The sequence below is a fragment of the Saccopteryx bilineata genome, chromosome 2 (genome assembly GCF_036850765.1).
Source record: "Saccopteryx bilineata isolate mSacBil1 chromosome 2, mSacBil1_pri_phased_curated, whole genome shotgun sequence".
In the NCBI taxonomy this organism is placed as follows: Eukaryota; Metazoa; Chordata; class Mammalia; order Chiroptera; family Emballonuridae; genus Saccopteryx; species Saccopteryx bilineata.
In genome coordinates, this window is record NC_089491.1 from 191,940,302 (window position 1) to 191,967,539 (window position 27,238).

At 44.4% G+C, this 27,238-nt stretch overlaps 1 protein-coding gene across 2 annotated transcripts; it reads right to left on the reverse strand.

Annotated features, from left to right (window-relative positions):
- Positions 1 to 5,248: 5,248 nt before the first annotated feature.
- Positions 5,249 to 13,951, reverse strand: GJB6 (gap junction protein beta 6). Of its 2 annotated transcripts, none has more exons than XM_066258988.1 (2): positions 13,798 to 13,951; positions 5,249 to 6,741 (listed from the first exon to the last, which is right to left on the reverse strand). In XM_066258988.1, exon 2 carries the CDS (start codon positions 6,724 to 6,726, stop codon positions 5,944 to 5,946), a length of 783 nt encoding a protein of 260 aa, XP_066115085.1. In that variant the 5' UTR covers positions 6,727 to 6,741; positions 13,798 to 13,951; the 3' UTR covers positions 5,249 to 5,943. The 2 variants fall into 2 exon arrangements, with proteins under 2 accessions (XP_066115085.1, XP_066115086.1); XM_066258989.1 differs by lacking the exon at positions 13,798 to 13,951 and adding an exon at positions 13,120 to 13,262.
- Between the last annotated feature and the right edge of the window lie 13,287 nt (positions 13,952 to 27,238).

A 27,238-nucleotide genomic window follows, 5' to 3' on the forward strand; every position in this document is an offset into this window, starting at 1 on the left:
GATGGCTTTATGGCCTCTGCCTCAGGCGCTAGAATGGCTCTGGTTGCAACAGAGCAACACCCCAGATGGGCAAAGTATCGCCCCCTGGTGGACATGACGGGTGGATCCCGGTCGGGCGCATGCGGGAGTCTGTCTGACTGCCTCCCCGTTTCCAACTTCAGAAAAATACAAATATATATATATGTATAAATATATATAAATATATATATAAAGAAGAACCAAATGAGTATCTTGGAACTAAAAAATACAATAGCCAAAATAAAAAGTTCAGCAGTTGGCAAAAGATGGGTGAAAGAGAGGAAGAGAGGAGCGAATCAGTAGGCTGAAACAATAAAGACCTCTTGATAGGAACAAGAGAGAGACCATAGACTGGAAAAAAAAAAAAAAGAATAGAGCCCCAGGGACCTCTATTTCTACAACAAAAGCCCAAATATTTGTGTCATTGGAGTCCCAGACAGAGAGGATTACAAGGGCAGTTCTTAAAAAGTACTCAAAGAAATAATGGTTGAAAACTTTCCAAATTTAGCTACAGACATAAACCTACAGGTTGAAGAAGTTAAGTCCAAACAGGATAAACCTAAAGAAATCATGCCAAGACATATCATAATTAAACTTGCAAAAACGAAAGTTAAAAAGAAATCTTGAAAGCAGCCAGAGGAAAAGAGAAAAAACTTACCCTATAGGGGAAAACAATTCAAAATTATAGAGACTTTCTTATCAGAAATCATGGATGCCAGAAAAATGGCACAATATATATATATATATTTTTATTTTTCTGAAGCTGGAATCGGGGAGAGACAGTCAGACAGACTCCCGCATGCGCCCGACCGGGATCCACCCGGCATGCACTCCAGGGGCGACGCTCTGCCGCAACCAGAGCCACTCTAGCGCCTGGGGCAGAGGCCAAGGAGCCATCCCCAGCGCCCGGGCCATCTTTGCTCCAATGGAGCCTTGGCTGCGGGAGGGGAAGAGAGAGACAGAGAGGAAGGAGGGGGGCGTGGAGAAGCAAATGGGCGCTTCTCCTATGTGCCCTGGCCGGGAATCGACAGTTGAAACAAAAATAACAGTTTGATATGGTTCTAAATTTATGCAGAAGAAATATTTAAGACAATTCTAAATAGAGAAGGGCAAAGAGATAGAAAAGAAGGTAGTTTCTATATTTCACTCAAACTGGTAAAATAACAATATTAAAAGACTATGATAGCCCTGGCCGGTTGGCTCAGCGGTAGAGTGTCGGCCTAGCGTGCAGAGGACCCGGGTTCGATTTCCGGCCAGGGCACACAGGAGAAGCGCCCATTTGCTTCTCCACCCCTCCGCCACGCCTTCCTCTCTGTCTCTCTCTTCCCCTCCCGCAGCCAAGGCTCCATTGGAGCAAAGATGGCCCGGGCGCTGGGGATGGCTCCTTGGCCTCTGCCCCAGGCGCTAGAGTGGCTCTGGTCGCAACATGGCGACGCCCAGGATGGGCAGAGCATCGCCCCCTGGTGGGCAGAGCGTCGCCCCATGGTGGGCGTGCCGGGTGGATCCCAGTCGGGCGCATGCAGGAGTCTGTCTGACTGTCTCTCCCTGTTTCCAGCTTCAGAAAAATGCAAAAAAAATAAAAATAAAAATAAAAAGACTATGATAAGTTTTGTATATATAATGTAATATCTAAAGAAAACACTAAAAAGTTTACAACAATACAAAAACACCAGATAAATAAAAATGGTATTCTAAAAAGAAACATTTAAGCAAACCACAGGAGGGAAGGAAAAAGAAAACAGAGATAAAAAAAAAAAAACAGACATAAACAGAAAACAAAAAATAAAATGGCAGGCCTAAACCTTGAACTATAAACAATTACATTAGATGTAATTACTAAAAGGCTGATTGGCAGAATGGATTATAAAACAAGATCCAATTATATACTGTCTACAAGAAATTCACTTTAAATATAATGACATAGGTTTTAAGTAAAAAGATGGAAATGATGTATTATGTAAACATTAATCAAAGGAAAGCAGTAATGTGTATATTGATATCAGATAATGTAGACTTTGGAGTAAAGAAAATCACCAGACAGAGAAGGATATCATATAATTATTAAAAAAAGACATAGCAATCCCAAATGTGTATGCGTTAAATAACAGAACTGAAAAATATGTGCTGCAAAGCCTAATATACTGAAAGAAGAAAAAGACATATGCACAATTGTAATTGGACCCTTTAACACCTTACTCAACAATGGTTTGAACAACTAGACAGAAAATCAACAATGATATAAACAAATTTAGCCACCCTATCAACCAATAGGACCTAATTAACATTTATAGAACACTTAAGGCCCCGGCCAGTTGGTTCAGTGGTAGAGTGTCAGCCCAGTGTGTGGATGCCCCAGGTTTGATTCCCAGTTACAACAGAAGAAGCAACCATCTGCTTCTCCACCTCTTCTCCTCTCCCTTCTTTCTCTCTATCTCTCTCTTACTCGCCTGCAGCCATGGCTTGGTTGAAGCAGGTTGGCCCGGGGCACTGAGGATGGCTTCATGGCTTCGCCTCAGACACTAAAATAGCTCAGTTGCCGAGCAATGGCCCTAGATAGGCACTGCATCGCCCCATAGGGGGCTTGCTGGGTGGATCCTGGTTGGATGCATGTGAAAGTCTGTCTCTCTGCCTCCTTGCCTTTAACTTAATAAAAGAGAGAGGAAGAACGAAAGAAAGAAAGAAAGAAAGAAAGAAAGAAAGAAAGAAAGAAAGAAAGAAAGAAGAAAGAAGGGAGGGAGGGGGAGGAAGGAAAGGAGGAGGAGGGAGGGAGAAAGAAAGAATAAACACATTTAGCAGAATAACTAAAATAAAAAATAAAGATGTCACCCAGTGCTGGCAAGGATAAGGAAAATTGCGTCCCTCAGACATGCTGGTGGGAATATATGATGGTGCTATAACTCTGGAAAACAACTTGGCAGTTTCTTAAAAAGTGAAATGTGCCCAGCAATTGGATTCCTGAATATTTATCACAGAGAAATGAACACTTGTGTCCACAGAGAAACTTGTACACTAATGCTCACTTTTTTATGTGTATAAGTATAAGCTCCAAACTGGAAACAACTTCATGTCCTTCAATGGGTGAATGGCTAAACGAACTGTGGCACATCCATACAATGGACTATTCCCTAGCACTAAAAAGAAACAAATATCGGTACACACAATGACCTGCATTAATCTCCAGAGATTTATGCTGAGGGGGGTGGTAAATATCCAATCCATAAGATGATAAAAGTGTTGACAGATCAGTGGTTGCCAGGAGTAGAGGAGGCATGTGTTGGGCAGAAAAAGGCAACATGAAGCTTTCTTATGATGATTGAATGTTCTGTATCTTTACTGTATCAATGTCAATATCCTGGATGAGATCTTGAACTACAGTTTTACAAGATGTGTCCAGCCTGACCAGGCGGTGGCGCAGTGGATAGAGCATTGGACTGGGACGCAGAGGACCCAAGTTGAAACCCTAAGGTCGATGGCTTGAGCAAGAGGTCACTTGCTCTGCTGTGCCTCAGTCAAGGTGCTGCAACAAAGAATTGATGACTCTCATTTCTCTCCCTTCCTGTCTGTCTGTCCCTCTCTGTTCCTCTCTCTGACTCTGTCTCTGTCACACACAAAAAAGATGTGTCCATTGTCAGAAACTGCAAAGAGCACATGGGACCTCTGTATTATTTCTTATATTTACATGCAAATCTATCAATATAATTATCTCAAGATAACAAATTTATTTTTTGAAAAAAGAAAAGGAACATTTATAGGACAATTGGGAAATTATGAACACTGACTGGGTTTTTTATTGGGATGGTAACATTGTGTTTTTGCTTTTTAAAGGTTAGTCCATACTCTTAGAAAACCCATATTGAAATATTTACAGATGATTATCTAGACTTGACTTTAGATAGTCCAGACTGGGGGATTGGCAAGTGAGGTGGAAAAGTGAGCAGGTATAAACAGTTGCTTGTGGGGCTGGATAACAAGTGTGTGGGGTTTCTTAACACTCACACATGTACTGTGTTGTCAAGTACAGAGATGTAGGAATTGGTGCAATACCGCCATTAAGCCGCTGACTTTAAGACAGTTGGACCTGTTTTAAATCTTGGCTCTGCTACTTAATAGCTATGCAACTTTGGGCAAATTACCTAAGCTCCCTGAGCCTCAGTGGTCTCATCTGTGAGGTGGGGATGATATCTCCCAAGGAAGAATGTCGAGGGAGGAAAGGAAAGGTCTTTGCCCAAGGGACTGGGAGAGGGAGGGAAGGCAGTGCAGGAGCCCGAACACCCTGTGCCTGCAGTGGCTCAGTTTCCATGGGGAGGGCACTGAGAAGCAGACAGGGAGAGAGTGCTGGCAGCCAGCCTGGCCATAGGCTCAGCCCTTGAAGGGATGGTGCAGTAGGAGCTCCAGACTGAAGGTGTGTTTCAGGAGGTTAAAGAGCAGAAAGGACCAGTGGGGCTAGCATGAGGGGACCAGAAGTCCCAAGAGCACAGTGAAAAGTCCTTTATCCGTTCAGACTGGTCGGCTACCAAAGCTATTTTATCTGCCCTATTTCCCTCCTTTCTGTTCACAGGCTTCATTTGATACCCATTCGAACAGCTATTTAAAAGAGAGAACATTATAGGACAATAGGGAATTACTAGATATTTTAGTGTGATGGGATTATGTGGCTGTGTCAAGCCCTCAGGCATATTCATTACTCATTAGGTGTCCCCATACATCGTGTATGCTAACTATGTCAGTTGCATGCACATGTGTATTATTATTACTCCAGAGTGATGGGTATGTGACTGACTCACCACACCCACACTAAAGGCATCAGTGTTCGACCTAGAAATCCTTAGGGAGGAAGGTTTCCCCAACTATGGGGGTGAAGCTGTGGGTATTTTTCTCAGTTGCCATGGACCAAAGGACTCAGGTAAGGAGGCAAGCTTTCTTAGAGAGCTGCTGAACACCTGAAATCTTCCCCAGCCTCCTTTCTATCAAGGTTGCACTGACCCAGCAAACACCCTCCATGTGTTAGCTTTGCAAACCCCTCTCCAAGTGCAGGACATAGTGGGCTGCGGAACTTGTTCTCTGCTCATTCAGAGGATGTGAGGAGGCAAGAGTCTGTAGTGACAGGGCAACTCTAGCCCCGGAACCAGCAGCTACTCCAGCAAGAGTACCCCAACCCATTTGTCATATCACTGGGGATGACAGCATGGCGGCCTGAAGGGAACAAAAACCCAAAATGCATAGGCAGGCGTAAGCAGTAGGGCTTGTCTTTATTGAAGGGAGCTGTTCACAACTACTGCAAACGAGCTGGTTTTACAAAGCTTCCTGCTTCCAGACAGCACAATCTACATTCAGAAAGCTGTAAAAATATATTGTACAATGGACACTTTCCACCGGAAGAGCATCATGATAGTTCATAAACTTGTCAATAGACAATGCAGAACACTATTTACAACAAGATACAGTAAGTGCAAAATTTAGATACTTATGGTATAATTCTAAAACTAACATCAGATGTTTTTCCAGGTAAGGAAGACCAGTCATTATAAAAATATATAAATTCAAAGTCAGGACTAAAACATTCAATCCTATAAAAATATCTTTTACTAATAAAAGTGTTAATTTCTAGATAAACATTCTTTATCAGCAACCGTTACAATCAGTCTTAAATTCTCAGGAAATGCTGTTTCAGATGGTCCACTTAAAACCAGACCTGTGCCAGTAACTTCATGGCACAGTGGTCAACCTGTCTTAGTTTTTAGAGATACATCACATATGTGATCATGATGCATATTAATGGCATAATTACTCTATAAAACATTAACTCAAGTATTTATGTATTATGAAAGCCATTTATAAAGACAAAGTCTCTAGCCTAGAAAGAGGGTCCTTAGGAGGAGACACCAGTTTCATTAGGAGCTGGCTACATTGCACTTTGAAATTGTCTTAACTTGGAAAACCTGTGGTTGCATTTTGACCACTATCTGAAATCAGCTCATTCATTTCATTTTGCTTGCTCTCCTTTAGGGCATGATTGGGGTGGGTTTTTTGCGTCTGGGCCCTTTTGGATCTGAAACACACTTTTAGCAGAAGGTAGCACAGCTCGGCCACATTGAGTAGCATGCAGATCACCGAGGCAGAGATCATGAAAATGGTGAACACGGTTTTCTCTGTAGGTCTGGAGATGAAGCAGTCGACGAGGTTGGGGCAAGGGTCGATGCCACACTTCAGCACCCAGGGCAGGTGGTACCCATTGTACAGAAAGTAAAACACATACATAAAGGAGGCTTCAAAGATGATTCGGAAAAAGATGCTGCTGGTGTATGTCCACCACAGGGCTCCCTCGATCCGGACCTTCTGCTTTTTAATGTCTTCCAAGTCTTTGAATTCATTTCTCTTCTCTCCTCGCCTGAATTTGCGGGCAGCTTCCTGTCGATAGTAGGCAACGTGCATCGCCACTAGCAGGGCAGGGGTAGAGACAAAGATGAGTTGCAGGGCCCACAGCCGGATGTGGGACACGGGGAAAAAGTGGTCATAGCACACGTTTTTGCATCCCGGCTGCAGAGTGTTGCAGACAAAGTCTTCCTGCTCGTCCCCCCACACTTCCTGAGCAGCCACCACAAGGATCATAACACGGAAGATGAAGATGACTGTGATCCACACCTTTCCAATGCTGGTGGAGTGTTTGTTCACGCCCCCGATGAAAGTGTGCAGGGTACCCCAATCCATTGTGTTGGTCTATTCCTAAATGGACAGAAATCAGCAAATGGAAATGAATGGAAGTTTCCTTTGAATTTATACAATAGTCATTAAATTACAGACTGAAGCAAATTTTGCTTAGAGTGTGTTGTGATAGTTATTATAACTTCAACCCCTAATCTGCTGGTAGGAGATTTTCTGGCAAGGAATGCCCAGTCTAAAGACATTCAAAAGTTTTGGGGTTTTTTATACAGAGACAGAGAGAGGGACAGATAGGGACAGACAGACAGGAAGGGAGAGAGATGAGAAGTGTCAACTCATAGTTGAGGCACCTTAGTTGTTCATTGATTGCTTCTCATATGTGCTTTGATCAGGGTGCTTCAGCTGAGCCAGTGACCCCTTGCTGGAGCCAGTGACCTTGGGCTTCAAGCCAGCGACTTTTGACCTCATGCCAACGATCATGGCTGTCATGTCTATGATCCCACGCTCAAGCCGATGACCCTGCACTCAAGCTGGATGAGCCCACGCTCAAGCCTGAGACCTTGGGGTTTTGAACCTGGGTCCTCAGCGTGCCAGGCTGATGTTCTATCCACTGTGCCACTGCCTGGTCAGGCAATTCAAAGGTTTTTGATCAGAGATAACTTTTGGGGGGATTTAAGATCATCTTTCTTCAATTGAATTTAGATTATATAATAGGTCGCTATTTGACATAAATGCAGGAACTTGGGTAATTCAAATCTTTCCCCAGTTCCCATTTAATCACTGTATAAATTCATATCACATTAGTTACTCTTTGCCCAGAGATCACAGAGGGTCCACAGAAGGTTTTAGTGATTAAATGGCTTATCCAAGAAAAAAAAAAAATCCATTGGAATGGAATTATCTGGTTTACCCAGCTGACTAAGAAGGAAAAGTAGGAAACCAAATACTTACTGACACAGTATATTTATATTTATTTCTAGCTTGAATAACATCATTTGCCGTCACTGTGGGCTCTTAGGAAACCCAATACTGTACCTACGGAAAGATCCTCTTCCAAAAGAGAATGATAGCTTTCACAAAAAGTGCTCACTTGTTCTCCCTGTAACCAGGCTGACGATGGCCCTTCCCTCCCAACAGACACCACCATACCCAGAGCAGAGATGAAGGATCCACCACCAATGCAGAGCCTTGCTCCCTTCCCGCTCCCTGATTCAGTGTCCTTGAAGAAGGGGACTTCTTGACGTCTACAGAAACCTTTGCTACAATTCAAACAGATGCCTTCTGCATTGCCACACAAGACTAAAGAATTAGTCAGCAATATCCTTTAAAAAATGATGAATAATGAACACTGAGATTCTTCTGAAAGTGAAATGCCTTCTTCTCCTCAGAAAAATCTGCCCGTGTGATTTTTCACATCCTTTTAGGAGAGGAGGGCATAGCCAAAGTCCTGTTGTCAACCCCTCTTAGCCTTTCTTGAATGAACGTGTAACACACTGCTCAGGCTTCTTCCCAGGCTGGCCCCTCACCTGCCATGAGTTTGCTGAATCACCATGACAACATCAATAGTGTGTCTTAGTGTCAAAATTATGTTTACAGATGTCTTTCATGTCATCAGCAAGTTAGCTATCTCTCCCTGGTTCATTTAATCATGACACCCTAACATTTTACTTAAGGAATATTTGTATCCCTGAGAAGGACTATCCTTATAAGCATGCCATACAACGAGCTTAAAAGGAACTCAAGGTTAGGCTAGAAGAGGAGATTAGCACACCTACTCCCTGGAAACACACATCGCAGTGTTCCATTCATTCTCATCCCATCAAGAAAGACAACTGCAGGCTGGTGACCTGCTGGAGTCTGGCCAGGTGGCAGAACCTGGAAGCGCTCTCTCAGGAGGGGACAGGAGGGAGCTGGAGGATGGCTCTGAGGCACGTGCAACGAACGGGAGGATTGGACTCCTGTGTCGATTTGGACTAAGAATTGAATCTAAAGGTAGAATGGACAAAAAGCCAGGCTTTTTTTCCCCAATTATAGTTGATATTCAATATTATTTTATATCAGTTTCAGGTGTGCAGCATAGTGAATAGATGTTTATATAATTTAATAAGTGACCCCCTGGTAAGTCTAGTACCCACCTGTCATCGTACACAGTTATTACAATATTATTGACTGTCTTCCCTATGCTGTACTTTATACCCCTGTAACTTATTTATTTTATAACTGGTAGTTTGTTACCTCTTAATCCCCTTCACCTATTTCAGTCGCCCCCTCAAACTCTCCCACTTATAGCAACCATCAATCTGTTCTATCTCTGAATCTGTTTCTGTTTTGTTTGTTCATACGATATTTGTCTTTCTCTGACTGATTTATTTCACTTAGAATAAATATCCTCTAGGTCCACCAATGTGATGCAAATAGTAAGATTTCATTTTTATAGCTGAGTAATATTCCAGTTGTTACTGTTCTGTTCTGTAAGTCTTTCAGGGTGTGACCAGTGGGGAGGTAGAAACATGTATCTTGATGTTTCAACATATTTTACAGTGTATGTTCCCCTAGAAGGTCAGTCCTCTTTGTTTATAAGATGAGATGTTCTTTAATTAACCAGTAAACATTTCCCCCTTGAAATTTTGTTAGTTAAGTGCCCAATCAGCAAGTATTTGACTTATCAAAGAAAAGTTCATATTTTCTCAAAACTTTTCAAGTACATAGATTTAAACTCTTCCACAGGTTAAAAAAAAAGCAAAACTGTTTCTGTCTGAGCTATCACCTGCCTGAACACACCTGGTTTCACCTATCACCTGCTCTACTAGGAAGCAAACCAATCAAGGTTAACTAAATGATGAATTTAAAGAGACTAAGGCGAAGGAGTCAGGAGGTCACAATTTCCCCACAAATATCTGGTCCCACCTCTAGAAGCAGGATCCTTGACTTCCACTCTTGGGGGCTTCTCCTTCTTAAAAAAACAAGAACAATAGTGACAACAGTAGCCTTATTTCTTTTTATTTCTTTGGGTCCCCAAATCACATGCTCTAGAGATGTCCTTTCAAAGTAACAAAGCTGAACAGAAAATAATCTCTTATACAACACTTATTGAGTTTGGAATCACAATGTACCTGCACCTTTAAAGTAAGGAAAAGAAATGAGATGCCCAAGTCACTAAAAAAATGAGTGATTAAAGCCAAATACATGTGTCTAGCCTTTCAGTCACTCACAGACAATTAATTGGGCTAAGACAAATCACCTGATTGGCAGTATCTTCCTGCAGGATCAACCAAGGCCCTATTACCTCTCACAGTAGAAATGACTAGAAAGGAAGAGCTGTTCTTCAGAGTCTCCATCTCTCCCCTGCCCTCCTCATGCCCCAGGAAGGGTACTCAGTGACACACACTGCTGTTTCCTACAGTGAAGCTTCTCTTTCCAGTCTTTGATTTAGTCTCCATCCGTTGCTGAGGGGCTTCCCAAGAAGCCGGGGCAACTGTCCTGCACTTTATCCCCCCAGTGAACGCTAAGAGCAGGAGGGGAGCTCTTCTGACAAGTATCAGGAAGGGGGCAGGGCTATGGCCCCCCTCAAACTTCTTGACACAATGCTGCAGCCACAGGTAAGGCCCGGAGGCCCCTAGGAGAGTCAACCTCTGCTTCTCCAGGGGCTGACAGAGGGCAGAAGCTTCAATAAGTTTGAAAAGAGGCCCTGCTTCAGGCAGGCTGCATTTGCCCCTCCTGAGCTGATACCTTGGCCCGCGAGGCCACACTGACTGGGGGGGAGGGGGTAGAGGCACACCAGGCCCGCAGCCTCTTCCCTATCACCCCATCAACACATAACCTGGACTGAGCTGTCATAAACAGTGTGGTTATAGAACATTTGAAGGCCGAGTACTCTTTGAGAACTACTTTCCAAACTATACCCACTAGGACTCTTTGCCATTGGTATCAATGAACAAAATATTTCTTTCCTTGTAGAGTTCAGGAAGGCTGGCTGCAGCCACTGGGAGCAACTTTCTCAGTAAAAAGTAACATATTAACCCTCTCTCTCTAAGCCAGGGAGGTTTGGCTGGCTCCTTTCTGGCTCTCTCTTAAGGGAAGAATGGACATGCTTAGCTTCTGTAGTCTTCAATGTATAAGAATGTGGTCCCACACAAATGTACAAAGGTAACTTGTATTTGTGGTATATTTAGCCACCCATGTCACATTCCTGGTATAAAGCTCTAGTCCTAAATATTGACCTCTAAAACCAAGTAAACCATTGACCTTACTTCTGATGATACAGTATTATGAAGATTGGTTGTTCTCCCCTTTTACAATTCAAGGAATTTAAGTCTATTAGCATTCTGCTTCAGTAATGAAGTTTCTTGATTGTGTTAAAATTTCTTGTTTAAAAATTTAATCATAACTAGTTTGCTTAATAATGGCATTTTAGTTTCACCGATGACAGGACCAAAGCTAAAGCCCCAAACACCAGTATCACCCCTCAGCACACTCCACAAGGTGCAAAGGATCTTTTTGGATAGTTCTATCCCCTTTGGAAGACCCTGTCAAAGTCAGTCGGCAGAATTTTTGATAGACTAAGAATAGGACACACTCCTCACAATTCCCACATTAGTTTGGAGAGTTGAGAAGTTTGAGTTGATAAAGGCAGTGATGGTGCATTGGCATCTGACCCTCAGGCTTCCCAGCCTTGAGCTGGAGGAGAGCCAGGGCAAAGCTCCCTCCTCAGGGCTCAGACTTTCTCCCTCTACCATGTGACTGCCTAGAAGCCAATGTGGCACCTTAACGACATGAATATAAATCTCTGTGCAGCTTCTGGTTGTAGGTGAGAATGTTTCCCATTAAGGGAAAAATAGTGTATATGGCTATATTCCTTTAACTCCTTCCACGTGACTACTGCATGACCTTTGTGGGTACTTTTCTCTTCATGCCCAGAACTGTTATGAGGAAAGTCTGGATACTGCCAGTTTCCTGATACTCTGTAGTTCCAATTCACAATAAAATAAAAATAAAATCTTTAGTGTAGTTTCTTTTCCCTACCAAAATAATAATACTAACCCTGAATCTCAAGCTCACTGCCTGATCATAAAAAAATAAAATAAAAAAGGAGTAAAAGGAATTTGAGATGAAAAACTGGATATGCTCCCATATCCCCAAATCAGTAGACACACACACACACACACAACTCAAACCCTCTCCTTAATCTAAAAGAATCTGTATCTTCTGTCTTTAGAAGTCTCAGGGCAACCAAGGGACAAGCCAATATAGTTTTTTTAATTTATTGACTTAAAACTTCATCAACTGTCCTTTCAAAGTAATGGCCAGTGACAAAATGGATTTATGGTTTATATACTTCTTTAAAACATTCAATAAAAATGAAAATGTTTTTCTGTATTTGAAGTCTATATATAAAAATGAAGAGTTTATAGAAATACATTACATGTATTTCTTAATCCATTTAAACATTCAGAGTTAAAAAAAATCACTTCCATTAAGCAGTCTCTGTTCATTTAAGTAAACTTGTATCCTTTCCAAACATTTAAGTCTAACTAGAGTAAAATGACCCAGGGAATGAAAAACAAAAAAGGCCACCTGAGGCCCATGCATTCTCATGGGTCAAACAAGTAAAACAGAAACCTTCACATATGATAATGTCATTGTGGGAGGGGTCACGCCCTCAGGACCCCACAGAAATATAGGTAGAACATTTCTCCCCAATTTAACATTTTTTTACTCTATTTAACATTGTTATTAGTGAGCACAAACCACTCACCGCCCCTGAACTAATCAGACTGTCAAAGCTGCGTGGTGAGGAATTTTTACAAGTTAGAATTTTCCTGTCACCCTTTTGAAACTGTTTAGTCAGACCCTCTGTGGCTCTGCTCCTCCCTAATGCTTGTCTAATTCAGCAGTGAAAAAGTAAGAAAGAGAGAACAAATTAACATTACCTGGAGCAGATTTTGTTTTAAAATAAAAGCATCAGTGAGGTAGCTGGAAGGATGAGGGTCTTCCCGGATTTGGACAACCCACCCACCCTCACCCGCCACCCACCCCCAGTTAAGTCACAGACTGGAGTGTTGATATTCTGGCTCCATAACCCCCTCTCCTCTCCTTGGCAGAGTTAAAACAAAACCACCAAAGTCTCAGTTGGATCCAAACAACAGACAAAGCTCTCCACAGGGGCAGTTTTGAGCAGCATCCTACAATTCTAAGGAAACTGCCTTGGGGCAGGACATTTTCTCCTAGAACACTAGTAAGATTCTGCCGGAACAGAGGCAAGAAAACACTTGTGTGGCACTAAGTCCACCGAAGGAAGAGCACAGCGTTGCACGGTTAAGTTCAAGCAAGCACTAACTGCACAGAGGTTCCACCCAGCGGACACGGAGGTCGCCGGGCCAGCGTCCCCGCAGGGGCAGCCGGTCTCCAGTCCCTCCAAAGCTGCGTTCTCGCCACACTCACCTCAGGCTCGGCCCTGCTTTCCAGGAGGGAGGCCGGCCCAGTCAAAATAAAATAAAATTTAAAAGCCACGAGATGACACCTGGACTGAAGGGGCCCGTCCTCAGACAGGAAGTACCTTCTGGTGCCTCCGCCTTTTAACTGAGATGTGTCACCAACGACAATGATTGTTGTCCAGTAATTGCCCGGTAATTGTATTATTGGCACCTGCGTTTCACGAGTTCCTCGGGCGCACATCACACTGCCGGGCGTGTCCGTTCTACCTGGGATTTAGGGACTGGCCACCCATCTCCTGGCTTTCCTGTCCCCCACATCCTGAGCAGGGCTTTGTCAGTGACCCGTAAATGCGAAAATAAGCTCAAACGCAGCCAAGGAATTGGGGAAAGGGGCACCGGTCCGCACCCAGCCACTCAGACACGCGCTGTGATGCATTCGTAAACCTGTTGTGCAGGTCACGGGGGCCCATCTGGGGTAGAAGCCAAACGAGCCGGCCCCGGCTCCTCCGGCACGCAGGAGACTCGGGTGATGCGGATCCCGGCTGATAAGGTCGCTCTGGGCAACCTGCGCGGACACACTCCGCGGTCCGCACCCAGGGAGACAGGGACAGGAGGGCTACAGGCTGCCCACACCCACCCGGGCTTGTCCCTTCGGCCGCGGTCACCCGCGCAGGGCCGCGCTTACCTGCTCGGACACGGTGGTGGCGCGGGGCTCTCGGAGCAGGGCAGCGCCCTCGCTGCGGCCGGCAGGGCCTGAGTCTGCAGCCTGCAGTCGGCCGGGCCCCCACCTGCGGCGCCTTTTAACCGCGCCCCACCCCGCCTCTGCCCTGACGCTCCCCGCGCGCGCGGAGGCCAGCGTGCGGTGGCCAGCGCCGGCCCGCCCCGGGTTGCGGGGCGGAGGACAGGCCTCCCTCAGGAGCACAGGGACAGGGTAGGGACACGGGGATGGGGGTGTGAAGACAGGCCGCCCTGGGGGTCCAGGACGGGCCCCTCTGCTGGGGGAGCCGAGTGCACGGGAAGGACAGGGCAGGACCCTCGCCTTCCCCGGGGTCGGGGTAGAGGGGTGTAGGGCGTGTCCTCCCTTGGGAGATAGGGGCAAGGGGAGGGCCAGGCCTGGTTCCTGGGGTGGGGTGGCCTGTGACTCCCGCTATGTAGCTGCTCATCCAGAACCAGGGTGCCCAGGGGCCAGGGCTTGGGCGAATGGGACCTCTTCCTGTGGCGACACTTACAACCCAGGACCCTTTGGGATTAGGGTAAAGGTCAGGCTGTGCGTTGTCAGGACACGCAGTCCTTGTTTTGTGGACACTGCCAGCCTCTTGTTGACCACGGGTACCTTTACAAGGCCCTCTCCTAGTGAGCAGCCTGGAGGCACAGTGATTGGTGTTCTCTATGAATTAATGACCACTTAGAGAAGTTAAAGGAGTTATTTTTATGAGTTACCTCCGTCCTTTGAAGCGGGCTTCCCTGAGCGCCCCCAGCACGGAGTGGAGACCCTGGCCCTGCCCCTTTCACAAACTGGACTCTGGTGCCCAGGGTGGGCATACAGATGGTACAGGGGCTGGTGGGGTGGAAATGTGGGAAGAAGCTATTTGGGGACCCGGCTTGACAGGTTCAGACTCATCTTTCATTAGTCAAGAGACGTATGACTTGCTTCTCCCACAAAATGGGGATTAGGTATTAAAAGCGTCCCCACCTAAACTGCATGCTACTTGTCAGGTCATACATATTCTCTCAAGTAGCCGGATTAGCAGTGGTTCTTAAAATGTCTCTTTAAGGGTGTGAAAGAAGAACCAAGACTTCATAAAAATCCACCTTCTGAAATGTTTTATTAGAGGAGTCAGGTCAGTTCGGAACACTTGAGGGTGACACTGGAATGGCCTTCCATGTAAAAATGGAAAGATACAAAAAACCTGTTTTAGACTTTTCGTTAGATAGGCTGACTGCCTTAATGTGTCTTGTACCTTGAACATTTGGCCAGCCTTCGAGGTTTGGCTGGTCCTCTCCGGCCCCCTCCCAATGTGGCATCTTTCCTGTCTTCACGCCATCACTCCCCTCACACAGACACTCCAGCCAGGCATATCTGTCTGCATAGTACGATAAGACCATTTTAAAAGCAGACTATAAGCTTGACCTGTGGTGGCTCAGTGGATAAAGTATCAACCTGGAACACTGAGGTTCCTGGTTCGAAACCCCAGACTTGCTTAGTCAAGGCACATATGGGAGTTGATACTTTTTGCTCCTTCTCCCTTCTCTCTTTCTCCTCTCTCTAAAATGAATTTTTTTAAAAATCTAAAAACAAAAAGCAGACTATATACTTCTCTGGGGATTATAAATAGTTGAAACCTTTCTTTGTGTTCCTATAGCACCACACAAAGTGACTTGCACATAGTAGGTGCTACATATTGATTGGCAAAGCCCAGCCAGCAAAGCAGACCATCCTGGGAACAGCTTTTGCTCCTGAAGCAGGGCTGCTCACATTTTCATGCCTACAGTTGGTGCCATGCAACACTGTCCTGAGCAGTGACATTTGGAACCAACGGAACTTGTTGGACCCATCCAGAAAAGAGCTTTGAACCAGGGCAGCCACAGAGAATGTGTTGCATTTGCTCAGGTGTCCAGAAAACCATCTCAGCACTGCAAAGATATCCCTTTTCTTGTTCAGTTTATCAATACTAGCCCTGTGGTGCTGGCTTTTTACTTTGTCACGTGTTTCTTAAACTCAGTCCCATTAGTCAGTGTTCACTTCGCATTAGGTGGTCCGGTTGCTGCAGAAATTAAATATGGACTATGTGAAACTTACCAATGTGTTGAGATCTTCATGGTAAAACTGGAAAGTTAATTAAACATTCAATGCTAATGATATCCAAAGGCATCTGGACTGTTGAATGCATTGTTGACTTTGTGTGCCAAACATGAAAAACCTTCAGGAGGTGACTACAACCCTACTGTCCACTTACTGTATCACATAATTCCAAAAGCAAGACTTGTAGTGCTGGTTCTAGTTGGTGACCTAAAATTCTTTTGATTGATATCTTTCTTTTCATCTGAAGGATGATTTCTGAGTCCCTACTTTTAACCAGCACTGAGTGTGTGAAGTATGGATTGCCCATTGCCATATCAGGAGGTTTGAAAGGATAATGGTAAAATTCCCTTTTGGAAATCTATAAATTCTCAGTGCCTTTACACTAAGAATGAAAAAGATCCTACCCCTTCCCCATTGGCAGGGACACATACTCACAGAGTGACTTACAGTCCAAACTGGAAACAGAGCACAGGAACTTACTCTTCCTTATAACCCACATAGTCCTAGACATGTGGAACAAGAGAGAGCTGTGCTCCCTTTAAATAAAGATGAATATATTTGTCTATCTGTTCAACACAAAAGCCTGTACTGAGCAGGCCTGTACTATGGTGGGCATATGAAGGAAACAATTCCTGTCTTAAGTGTTCTAGTTTGATTTTCACATCTGTGTGCAGAAGTCATGTGAGATGCTTTGGAAGGCTAACACAACACCACACAGGTGACAGGGAGTCGAGTTTTATGGGTCTCACTTGGGAAAGCCCAGGAACTGTCATTTTTTTCAAGTACCCTGAGTGTTGCTGATATGGGCGGTCTGAGAAGCATAGTTAGAAACGTGTTAGTTATGGGTAGTATTTGCCTTTTGATTTTTAATTATAGTAAAAATACATATAACATAAACTCACCTACTTAATCATTTTAAATTGCACACTGTACAAAGGTGTTTAGTATAGTCACAATGTTGTGTAGCAATTACCACTACTTTGTTCCAAAACATTTTCATCACCCCAAAAGGAACCCCATTAAGTGCTCACTCCCCATTTCCCAGCCCCTGGTTAACTACTAATCAGCTTTCTGCCTTTGTGGATTTGCCTATTCTGGATATTTCTATCAAAGGGGTCATACATACATGGCCCTCTGTGTCTGGCTTCACTCGTTTATCATGAGGTGTTCAAAGTTCACCCATGTTGTAATGTGTATTCATATGTCACTCCTTTTAATGGATGACTGGACTGTGCCATGTCATTACCACATTTTGCTTATCCAGTCAGCTGTTGGACAGTTTTTAGTTCTGGTTGTGATTGGTGACATGAAACTTATTTAATAGATTGATGAATTCTGAGGCATGTGGCAGCTGGGATTACTGTGGTATGTCCACATGATGGGGGAGAGTGGCTGCCCCAGATGGAGTGGGGACTTGCATTGGGGACTAGCTGGACACAGTGGCCAGGTGGGGCCAGAGTGAGTGGTTGTCAGTCGGGAAGAGGAATTTAAACTGGCTCCTATGAAATGAGGAGAGAGAGAGCTCAACGCCACAGGGTGACGAGCATCTGGCAATTTTAACGAATCCACATTCATGAGAGTTAGTGTGATGGGACTAACAGCCAATGTCATCTGGGATGCCATCAAAGAAGTTTGGTGTCTCAATGAAGTGTGCTTCCTCCCTCCTTTCTAAACTGCCAGGTCCTACCTAGGATGAGCTGACAGCTCTCGAGCCAACCTCTTCCGCTCCCACACACTTTTCTAACTTTTAACTTTCTGAGTGTTAATTTAATATCTCTACGGGAGACACTTGCAAAGTGCAAACAGAACAAGCAGTGAGTCTCTATCAGGGGAGGAATCTACTGGAGGCAGAACGACCCTCCACCAGGTACTGTCCAACCTCAATAGGGGTTGGACAGCGTGGCTTGAGCAACACCAATAACACAGTCACTGGTGAGGAGAAGAGCTGAGTCAGACATTTGGTTTTGAGCCTGAATGACATAGAAGAAAATCACATTTCTCTTCTCACTGTCAAAAAATGATGTTGGTCAAGGAAGTCAACTTGGGAAAGAGTGATGCTTGAACACACTGACCATGGGGTGTTGGCAAAATTTTGCAGGTGGAACACAGCTATTGACCTCTTAATCGTGGAGTCCAGTCTTGTGTCTGCTCTGATTTACCCCTCACTCCTGTCTATCCACTGGTGTCCAGGTCTGGCACTTTCTTCAGTCATGCTCAGAATCCTTTCCATCCATTGTGGATTTGCTTGTCCGCAGTTCTTCCCTGGTCCCTGCTTCTCCCCAGGTGCTTCTGGAGTGTCTTTCCCTCATCTGCTCTCCCTGGTCCCAGCTCTCTCATCCTCCGTGTCTGTCTGCTACTCCTCCTATTATAGTTGTATACATACTTGCTTTACCTCTCCTGCAATTATTTTCTTAATTGTTAAGAAAATAACAATTTCAGGACAGCCTGACCAGGCGGTGGTGCAGTGGATAGAGCGTCAAACTGGGATGCCGAGGACCCAGGTTCGAGGCCTGAGGTTGCCAGCTTGAGCGCGGGCTCATCTGGCTTAAGCAAAAAGCTCACCAGCTTGGACTCAAGGTCGCTGGCTCAAGCAAGGGGTTACTTGGTCTGCTGAAGGCCCGCGGTCAAGGCACATATGAGAAAGCAATCAATGAACAACTAAGGTGTTGCAACGAGAAACTGATGATTGATGCTTCTCATCTCTCTCTGTTCTTGTCTGTCTATCCCTCTCTGTGACTCTCTCTCTGTCCCTGTAAAAAAAAAAAAAATTAAAAAGACATTTCAGGACAGAACTCACACCTTACTTACCATTGTCCCCCACCAGAGCCACCACCCAGTGCACAAACTGCACCCCTCCTTCTGTGTAATCGATGGAAAAAACCAGTCAACTTCAAGAGGCATCAAGCCGGCACACAGTTGCTTATTGAGAAAGTGAGGTCTCTAAGGGGGACATCTCCAGCCTGATGGCCAACCCCGCGGATTTTGGACTTGCCAGCTGTAGCAGAAAGAAAGAGAAAATGACCAACTATGATGCACTTTTCTTAAACGTTAGATAAAGTGGAAGTCTAAACACTAAACCTTAGAGAAGGAGAAATGGGAGCCAGTAATGAGAGAGAAAAGAGGGGAAGATGAGCTCAGGAGGAAGGCAGAGAGTGGTGGTGCAGCTGGCTGGGTGGGGACAGAACATCCAGAGAAGCAGAACCAGCAGAAGGTAAAGGCAGAGAGAGAGAGAGAGAGAGAGAGAGAGAGAGAGAGAGAGAGAGAGAGAGCTGTCTCATAATTGGTCGTTTTCTCTTTCTTTCTGCTGTGGCTGGCCAATCCAAAATCAGCAGGCCCTCAGGCTAGAGACCCAAGGAAGGGTTTATGTTACAGCCCAAGTCCAAAGGCCATCTTCTGGCAGGACCTCCTCCTTGAGGGACATCAGTCTTTTCTCACACGGGCCTGAACTGACCAGATGAGGTCCACCCACATTATGGAGAGTAATCTGCTTTACTGAAACTCTAGTGTTTTAACAGGTAATCACATATAAAAAATATCTTTACAACTAAACTTGCATTTGGCCAAACATCTGGGCACTAGCCCAGCCCAATTGACATAGAATTAATCATGATTGATGATTTTATTCTGTTTCCTCGCTGATGATTTCTTCCACAGTGGGCAAGGTCACTTTTCCTTCAAGGGCTTCTGAGTCAGTCCACAGCCAGTGCAGTGCCCATGAAGGATGTGAAAAGGTGGCCAGAGCACAAAGCTCCACAGGTGAGCCAAGGACATGAAAACAAAGCAAAGGTTTCTGAAAAAAGAAAGGACTTTTTAAGTCCTAATGTTGTGTGTGATATATAAATTAAAAAGAATCTGCCACAAAATTATTTTAAAATTATATGTGACTAGTTTCAAGTGAATTCACAAGCAATTTTAATCCCCCGCACCAATGAATGTGATACATTTATTGTAAGAAAAATAAAGATGAAAAAATAGAGACTAAGGATATTTGAGGTTATGACTTTCTTCTTCCTTTTTTTAAAAAAAATAACGAAGTCCCTATTGGAGATATTGCCATGAGTGAGCCTTCAGGAAAAGAAGAAATCACCTACTGATAAGGTGTCAAATTAACTAAAATGCATCTTTTTAGGACAGTGGACCCTATCTTGTTTGGTAGTTGACATTTTCCTTGATCCTTCTCCAAATCATGAGTCTCATGATATGACAGTTTCAGCAGAAGTATAAAAACAAAAGTTTTTTGAGTTGAGGGTGTAGAGTTAGGAGTTAAGGAATTGAGCATAGAATATTAGAATGCAAGAGGAGTAAACTGACATGAATTGTGATCATGAATTAAAAACAGTCAATGTATTTTAAGTTCACTCCCAACTATTTGTATTAGTTTCTAGGTTGAATGTTTCCAATCACTTATTTTCTACCTTGTCTTGACAATGACCATGGTCAAGGTTCTTCCCTGCAAAAGGCCTTTCACTTGAGATGTCTTTTAATTAAACTGCTTGCAGTGTGTTTATTCCTCACAGGTTCAGTTCATCTGGAGACAGCAGTACCGACTCTGGGGTCCCAAACGCAACTTGTGCCAAGTCTAAAAACATTTTCAGCTAGTTTTGTGTATTCTTTCAGAGACGACACCTGGAGTGCTGGGTGAAATTAGAGAAAATGGTGGGGAAAGGCCCCACTTGGGGAGAGGGCAGAAGGAGCTGGGTGTCTAGGAACTTCCTGATTCCTCTGCTTTCCTGTTTCCTTAGAAGCTCCATCAACAGGCATGACTTCTCTCTCTGTTTCCTGTACAGATCCAACCATCCTTCAAGGATGAGATTATAATAATGTTCTTTTTTTATTGAGGTATAATCGACATAAACATTATATTAGTGTCAGATGTACAACATAACAATTTGATATTTATATATTTTGTTAAATAATCACCATAGTAAATCTAGATAACATTTATCATCTCACATAGTTACAATCTTTTTTTTTGTGTTGAGAATTTTCAAGATTTACATTCTTAGCAACTTTCAACTTGTTAACTATAGTCAACTTGCTGTTCACTATATCCTAGTACTATTTATTTATTTATTTATTTATTTATTTATTTATTTATTTAATTTTTCTGAAGTTGGAAATGGAGAGGCAGTCAGACAGACTCCCGCATGCGCCCGACCGGGATCCACCCAGCACGCCCACCAGGGGGTGATGCTCTGCCCATCTGGGGCATTGCTCTATTGCAACCAGAGCCATTCCAGTGCCTGAGGCAGAGGCCATGGAGCCATCCTCAGTGCCCAGGCCAACTTTGCTCCAATGGAGCCTTGGCTGCGGGAGGGAAAGAGAGAGACAGAGAGGAAGGAGATGGGGAGGGGTGGAGAAGCAGATGGGCACTTCTCCTGTGTGCCCTGGCCAGGAATCGAACCCAGGACTCCTGCACACCAGGCCGATACTCTACCACTGAGCCAACTGGCCAGGGCCTCTTATTTATTTTATTACTGGAAGCTTGTACCTTTCAACCCATTTTATCCATTTCACCCGCCCCCCATAATCATAATGTTCTCTCTTTTTCTACATTTCTAAATAATTTTAATTTTTCAATTACAGTTGACATATATTATTGTATTAGATTCAGGTGTACGACCCAGTGAGTAGACATTATATAACTTACTAAGTGATCATCTTGCACCCATCTGACACCATACATAGTTCTTAGAATATTACTGACTATATTCCCTACACTGTACTTTACACGCCCATGACTACTCTGTAACAACCAATTTGTACTTCTTAAGCCCTTCACCTTTTTCGCCCATTCCCCCAACCTCCTCTCATTTGGCAACTATTGATATTAAAATGTTTTCTATATCTAATGAGTTTATTTCTGATCTGCTTGTTTGTTTATTTTGTTTTTTAGATTCAGTTGTTCATAGATATATATTTATTGCCATTTTTTTTTTTTTGTATTTTTCTGAAGTTGGAAACGGGAAGGCAGTCAGACAGACTCCCACATGCACCCTACTAGGATCCACCTGGCATGCCCACCAGGGGGCAATGCTCTACCCATCTGGGGCGTTGCTCTGTTGCAAGCAGAGCCATTCCAGTGCCTGAGGCAGAGGCCATGGAGCCATCCTCAGTGCCCGGGCCAACTTTGCTCCAATGGAGCCTTGGCTGCAGGAGGGGAAGAGAGAGACAGAGAGGAAGGAGAGGGGGAGGGGTGGAGAAGCAGATGGGCGCTTCTCCTGTGTGCCCTGGCTGGGAATCGAATCTGGGACTCCTGCATGCCAGGCTGATGCTCTACCACTGAGCCAACCGGCCAGGGCGCCATTTTATTGTTTATATATTTTACCTTTTCTCCCTCCTCCTTTTTCTCCTCCTCCTCTTCTTCTTTCTCTTCCTCTTCCCCTTCCACTTCTTCTACTTCTTCCTCTTCTCCTTCTTCTCCTTCTCCTCCTCCTTCCTTCTTCCTTCTTCCTTCTTACCTCTTCTTCCTTCCTTCCTTCCTTCCTTGCTTTCTTCCTTCCTTCCTTTCCTTTCCTTCTTCTTCTTCTTCTCCTCCTTCTCCTTCTCCTTCTCCTTCTCCTTCTCCTTCTCCTTCTCCTTCTCCTTCTCCTTCTTCTTAAAGAAGACCCTTTAGCATTTCATGTAATACTGGTTTGATAGTGATGAACTCCTTTAGCTTTTCCTAGTATGGGAAGCTCTTTATCTGTTCTTTGTAGTAATCTTGGTTGTAGGTCCTTGCTTTTCATCACTTTGAGTATTTCTTGCCAATCCCTTCTGGTCTGCAAAGTTTCTGTTGAGAAATCAGCTGACAATCATATGGGAGCTCCCTTGGAGATAACTAACTGCTTTTCTCTTGCTGCTTTTAAGATTCTCTCTGTCTTTAAAGTTTTACATTTTAATTGCGATGTGTATTGGTGTGGGCCTCTTTAGATTTATCATATTTGGGACTCTGTGCTTCCTGAACTTGCATGCCTAGTTCCTTCACCAAGTTAGGGAAGTTTTTTGTCATTATTCTTTCAAATAGTTTTTTTTTTTAATTTTTTTTTACTTTATTTATTCATTTTTAGAGAGGAGAGAGAGACAGAGAGGGAGAGAGAGACAGAGAGAGAGAAGGGGGGAGGAGCTGGAAGCATCAACTCCCATATGTGCCTTGACCAGGCAAGCCCAGGGTTTCGAACCGGCGATCTCAGCATTTCCAGGTCAACGCTTTATCCACTGCGCCACCACAGGCCAGGCCAAATAGTTTTTTAATTTCTCACTTTCTTTCTTCTTCCAGAACACCCATGATGCACATGTTAGTATGTTTGAAATTGTCCCAGAGGTTGCTTACATTATATTCATTGTTTTGGATTTTTTTTTTTTTCTATTCTGATTAGATATTTTTTGCTCCCTTATATTCCAAATCACTGATTTGGTTCTCAGGTTCATCTACTCTACTGTTGATTCCCTGTAATTTATTCTTCATTTCAGTTAGTGTATTCTTTATTTCTGACTGGTCCTTTTTTATGCTTTTGAAGTTCTAAGTTCATTGAGCATCCTTTTAACCAGTGTTTTGAACTCTGCATTTAGTACATTGCTTATTTCCATTTTGTTTAGTTCTTTTTCAGAAGTTTTGTTCTGTTCTTTTATTTGTGACATGTTTCACTGTTTCCTCATTTTGGCAGCCTCCCTGTGTTTGTTTCTATGTATTAGACAGAGCTAACATATGTATTTCAGACTTGGTAGAGTGGCTTAATGTAGTAGGTGTCCTGTAGTGTCCAGTGGCAGTGGCACAGCCTCTCTGATCACCAAAGCTGAGTATTCAAAGTGCAACACTCCCCCCCCATGTGAACTATGTACACTCTCCCTTTATAGTTGAGCCTTGAATCTGTTGGCACATCAATGGGAGGGATTTATCTCCAGGATGATTAGCTGCAAGGACTGGCTACAACCACCAACCACCAACCTCTGATCAGTGTGAAGGATCAGCTATGCAGGGTCCCACCCCACAGAAGAGGACTTACTTCAGCAGGGTTCTGGTGCCCTCTGAGCTCAGCCTTTAGGTGTGTTGATTGTGGAAGTGGTTGGGTAGTGATACTTTGATGTGATCTGAAGCTGTCCACTGGGTACACTGTCTCTGGTGCCTCCTGTGATGTGCAGGTCACGGTCAATCACCACCTGTGTTCTGCCCAGGGCCACCTGGTATAAGCTACAAAACAACCTGCCGATGGCTCCTTTTTGTGCTAGGCTTGGAGGTGGCCAAGTGAGGCCAAGCTATGAACCAAGGCCAGCTTCTACTAGTGCCAGACCTGGGGCCATTTGAAAGAGGTACAGGGCTTCCTGAGGCCAGATGCTGCTTGTTTGAGAGACTTTAGGAAAACCTAAAGGCTGAGTCAAGATAGGACATTTATACGGAAAGCCACTGGAAATAGCTTTGGTAGGCCTGCAAGTTGGGTGGAGAAGGGCCTCAGGGAATCACCAGGGCAAACCAACAGTGAGAGCCAGGTTTAAGGAGTCTCAGATAGGACACCTGCCTGGGAGCTCTATGGGGGGTGGAGTCACCAAAAAAAACAGTGGCCTTTGTCAGCACTTCTATCTGGACAAAAGCTGTCCCCCAGCTCTCATCCAGAAGTCAGACAACTCAGTTCCTCCCCATATTTTCCTGATACATTTCAAGCTGCTACCCCAGTGCTGGAGCTCAAAGAGAGTGAGTCTGAGTAAGTCTGTGCATGGGCCCTTCCAGAGGAGCTGCCTGGGACTCCAGCAGCCTCCATCTCCCTCAGCCTCAATCCCTACTAGTTTTTACAGCCAGAGTTATGGAGATTCTCTTTCCAGCACTGAAATCCTGAGCTGGTGAGGGCCTGGTATGGGGCTGGACCTTTCGCTCCTTTGGGAGGATTGCCACCGCTGAGATTTTCCTTTCCAATTTTTATCCATCACACGTGGGTGGGTGACAAGCTCGTTTTGCATATCCACCCCTCCTGCCAGTCTTGATGTGGCTTCTTCTTTAATTTCCAGTTGTAGGACTTTTTTTCTGGACATTCAGCCAGATATAGGTGGCTCTGAATGATGGTTGTTCTGTAGTGTAGTTGTAATTTTTATGTGGTTATTGTCAATGTAAGAAATGTATAAAACTGTAAGAATTTTTTATGAGTTTATTTGAGCCAAAGAGACAACAGTTGCCCAGATGCAAAATCTCAGTGGATTGAAAAAAATGCTCCAGAAAATGGTGATTTTTACTTCATAGTTTATACATCAGAATCAAAGGGGAAGGATAAGGGGGTCAAATGAAATCCATTGGTGATAGATTAGGAAGGCAGGAGAAAGCAAAGCAGAGAAATCTTTGAGATTGGATAGAAAGTAAAATGCATAGACACATACTTCTTTTACATAGGCAGGAATAAGCTAGTCAGTAATTAACATGATAAGAACAACAAGGGGATTTAAGGGCTATGCTCTAGTGCGGTGGCTACACCCTGAGGGATCTGAAAGATTACTCCTATCTTTCAAAAGCACATTATTCTTACATTTCAAAGGTATGATACTCTTAGATTTTAAAGGTATATTATCAGATATGTTATTGTAGATGCAAAAAGACAACAGACTCAGTTAAGGTAAATGCTGACCTTTCTTGTGGAAAAATATTGCCCTCCCTGCCATGAACTACATTTAGTTAGAAAGTTTTAATTTCAAACCATCCTGTGTGGTACTTTAGGTCTCTGAGTTTGTAAGCCCACCATGCAGGTCTCTCCCCTGAGCTTGTCAAGTCTAACATGTGGCTCCTTCCTTGTCCACATTGTGGGAGGAGGCCAGTTCTGCATTTACCTATACCACTGTCTTGCTAAGAAGCCAATAATAATATTCTCATCAATGATTCATGAATACCATGAGTCAGGCATTATTGCCACCTTCCAACAGTCCCACAGGACAGAGAATATAGTCCTTATTTCCTACGAGACAGTTGTGACTTAAGAGGCCTCTCAGCTGGTCAGTCTGAAGTAAAATTCAGACTGAGTTTTGTTCAATTTCCCACAGGCTATCCTTTTGAATGCTCCCGCCTGGAAGCTGACCCCTCACGTTGCCTCTGCTCTTCCTGTGCAGCTGCAGCATAACCTGTCGGCTCATTGTCAATGTTCCCAGTGATCTCTGCCATCCTGGCTATGCTATCCCTAATGACTACTGTGGCCCCAGCTTCTACTTGCTGACCAGTCCTGGACAGGTTGAGTTGCCACCTTCAAGACACAAAGATGAGGCCCTGGCTGGTTGGCTCGGTGGTAGAGCATCATCCCAGCGTGTGGAAGTCCTGGGTCAGAGCACACAGGAGAAGCAACCATCTGCTTCTCCACCCATCCCCCCTCCCGGTTCTCTCTCTCTCTCTCTCTCTCTCTCTCTCTCTCTCTCTCTTTTCTCCCTCCCGCAGCCATGGCTCAATTGGTTTAAGCACATTGGCCCAGCTCTGAGGATGGCTCCATGAAGCCTCCACCTCAGGCACTAAAAATAGCTCAGTTGCAAGCATGGCCCAAGATGAGCAAAGCATCAGCCCCAGATAGGGGATGCCAGATGGATCTTAGTCCAGGCACATGCGGGAGTCTGCCTCTCTATCTCTCCTCTTCTCATTTGGAAAAAAGAGACATAAAGATGAAATGCAGTGACACATGAAAATCCTAACAGGACCCAGCACTTCTGCTGATGCTCACGGAAGGCCCTTTCTCCCTTTCTTTCTCTCTTCCCTAATTTTTTTCTCTCCCTCCTTTCTTCTCAGTTTCTTCCTGGGTAAAGTGGGATATATTTAAGCCTTTCATAGAACCACTGGGATCTGGATGAGAACATGTGTCTGAGAGACATGGCACAGTGCTTGGAATGTGGTAAGGCCTCAGTCTTTGCCCCACTCTGGTTGGATATGACATTTCTTACTCGTGCATCAAAAAGAGTCAGCAGGTGACAATCCATGTTTGTGTTGCTCCTGCCCCCAGCTCTGTTCTCTCTTGTCTAACCAGGCTGTAATTTGATGATGCTGCCATGATGTGAGTTTGGGGAGACAGTGTCCAATATCAGCAGGTGAGGCTGTTTGAGGTTTGGTAGCGCCTTTGTTTCTGCTCCCTATTGTGTCAGCCAGTGCTGGGCCCCTCATGTATCTGGCTTTCTGGCTGCTTCAGCTGGTACCCAGGCTGGAGCATGAAGACATGGCCAGGAAACTTTACAATGACGCAAGGATCACATGGGGGGATCAGCCAAGGAGAAGCTAGGAAACCTTTGGGAGAGGTCAGGAGTCTAGACCTTAACTGAGCCTCTGTCAGTTTAAAGATTTAAGTGGATTAATATTCTAGAGAACAACTCTTTCACAGTTAATCCTACCTACCTC

Bases quoted from the DNA above. Each gene is read 5' to 3' on its own strand.
- GJB6 (XM_066258988.1), bottom strand. From the start codon at position 6,726: ATGGATTGGGGTACCCTGCACACTTTCATCGGGGGCGTGAACAAACAC.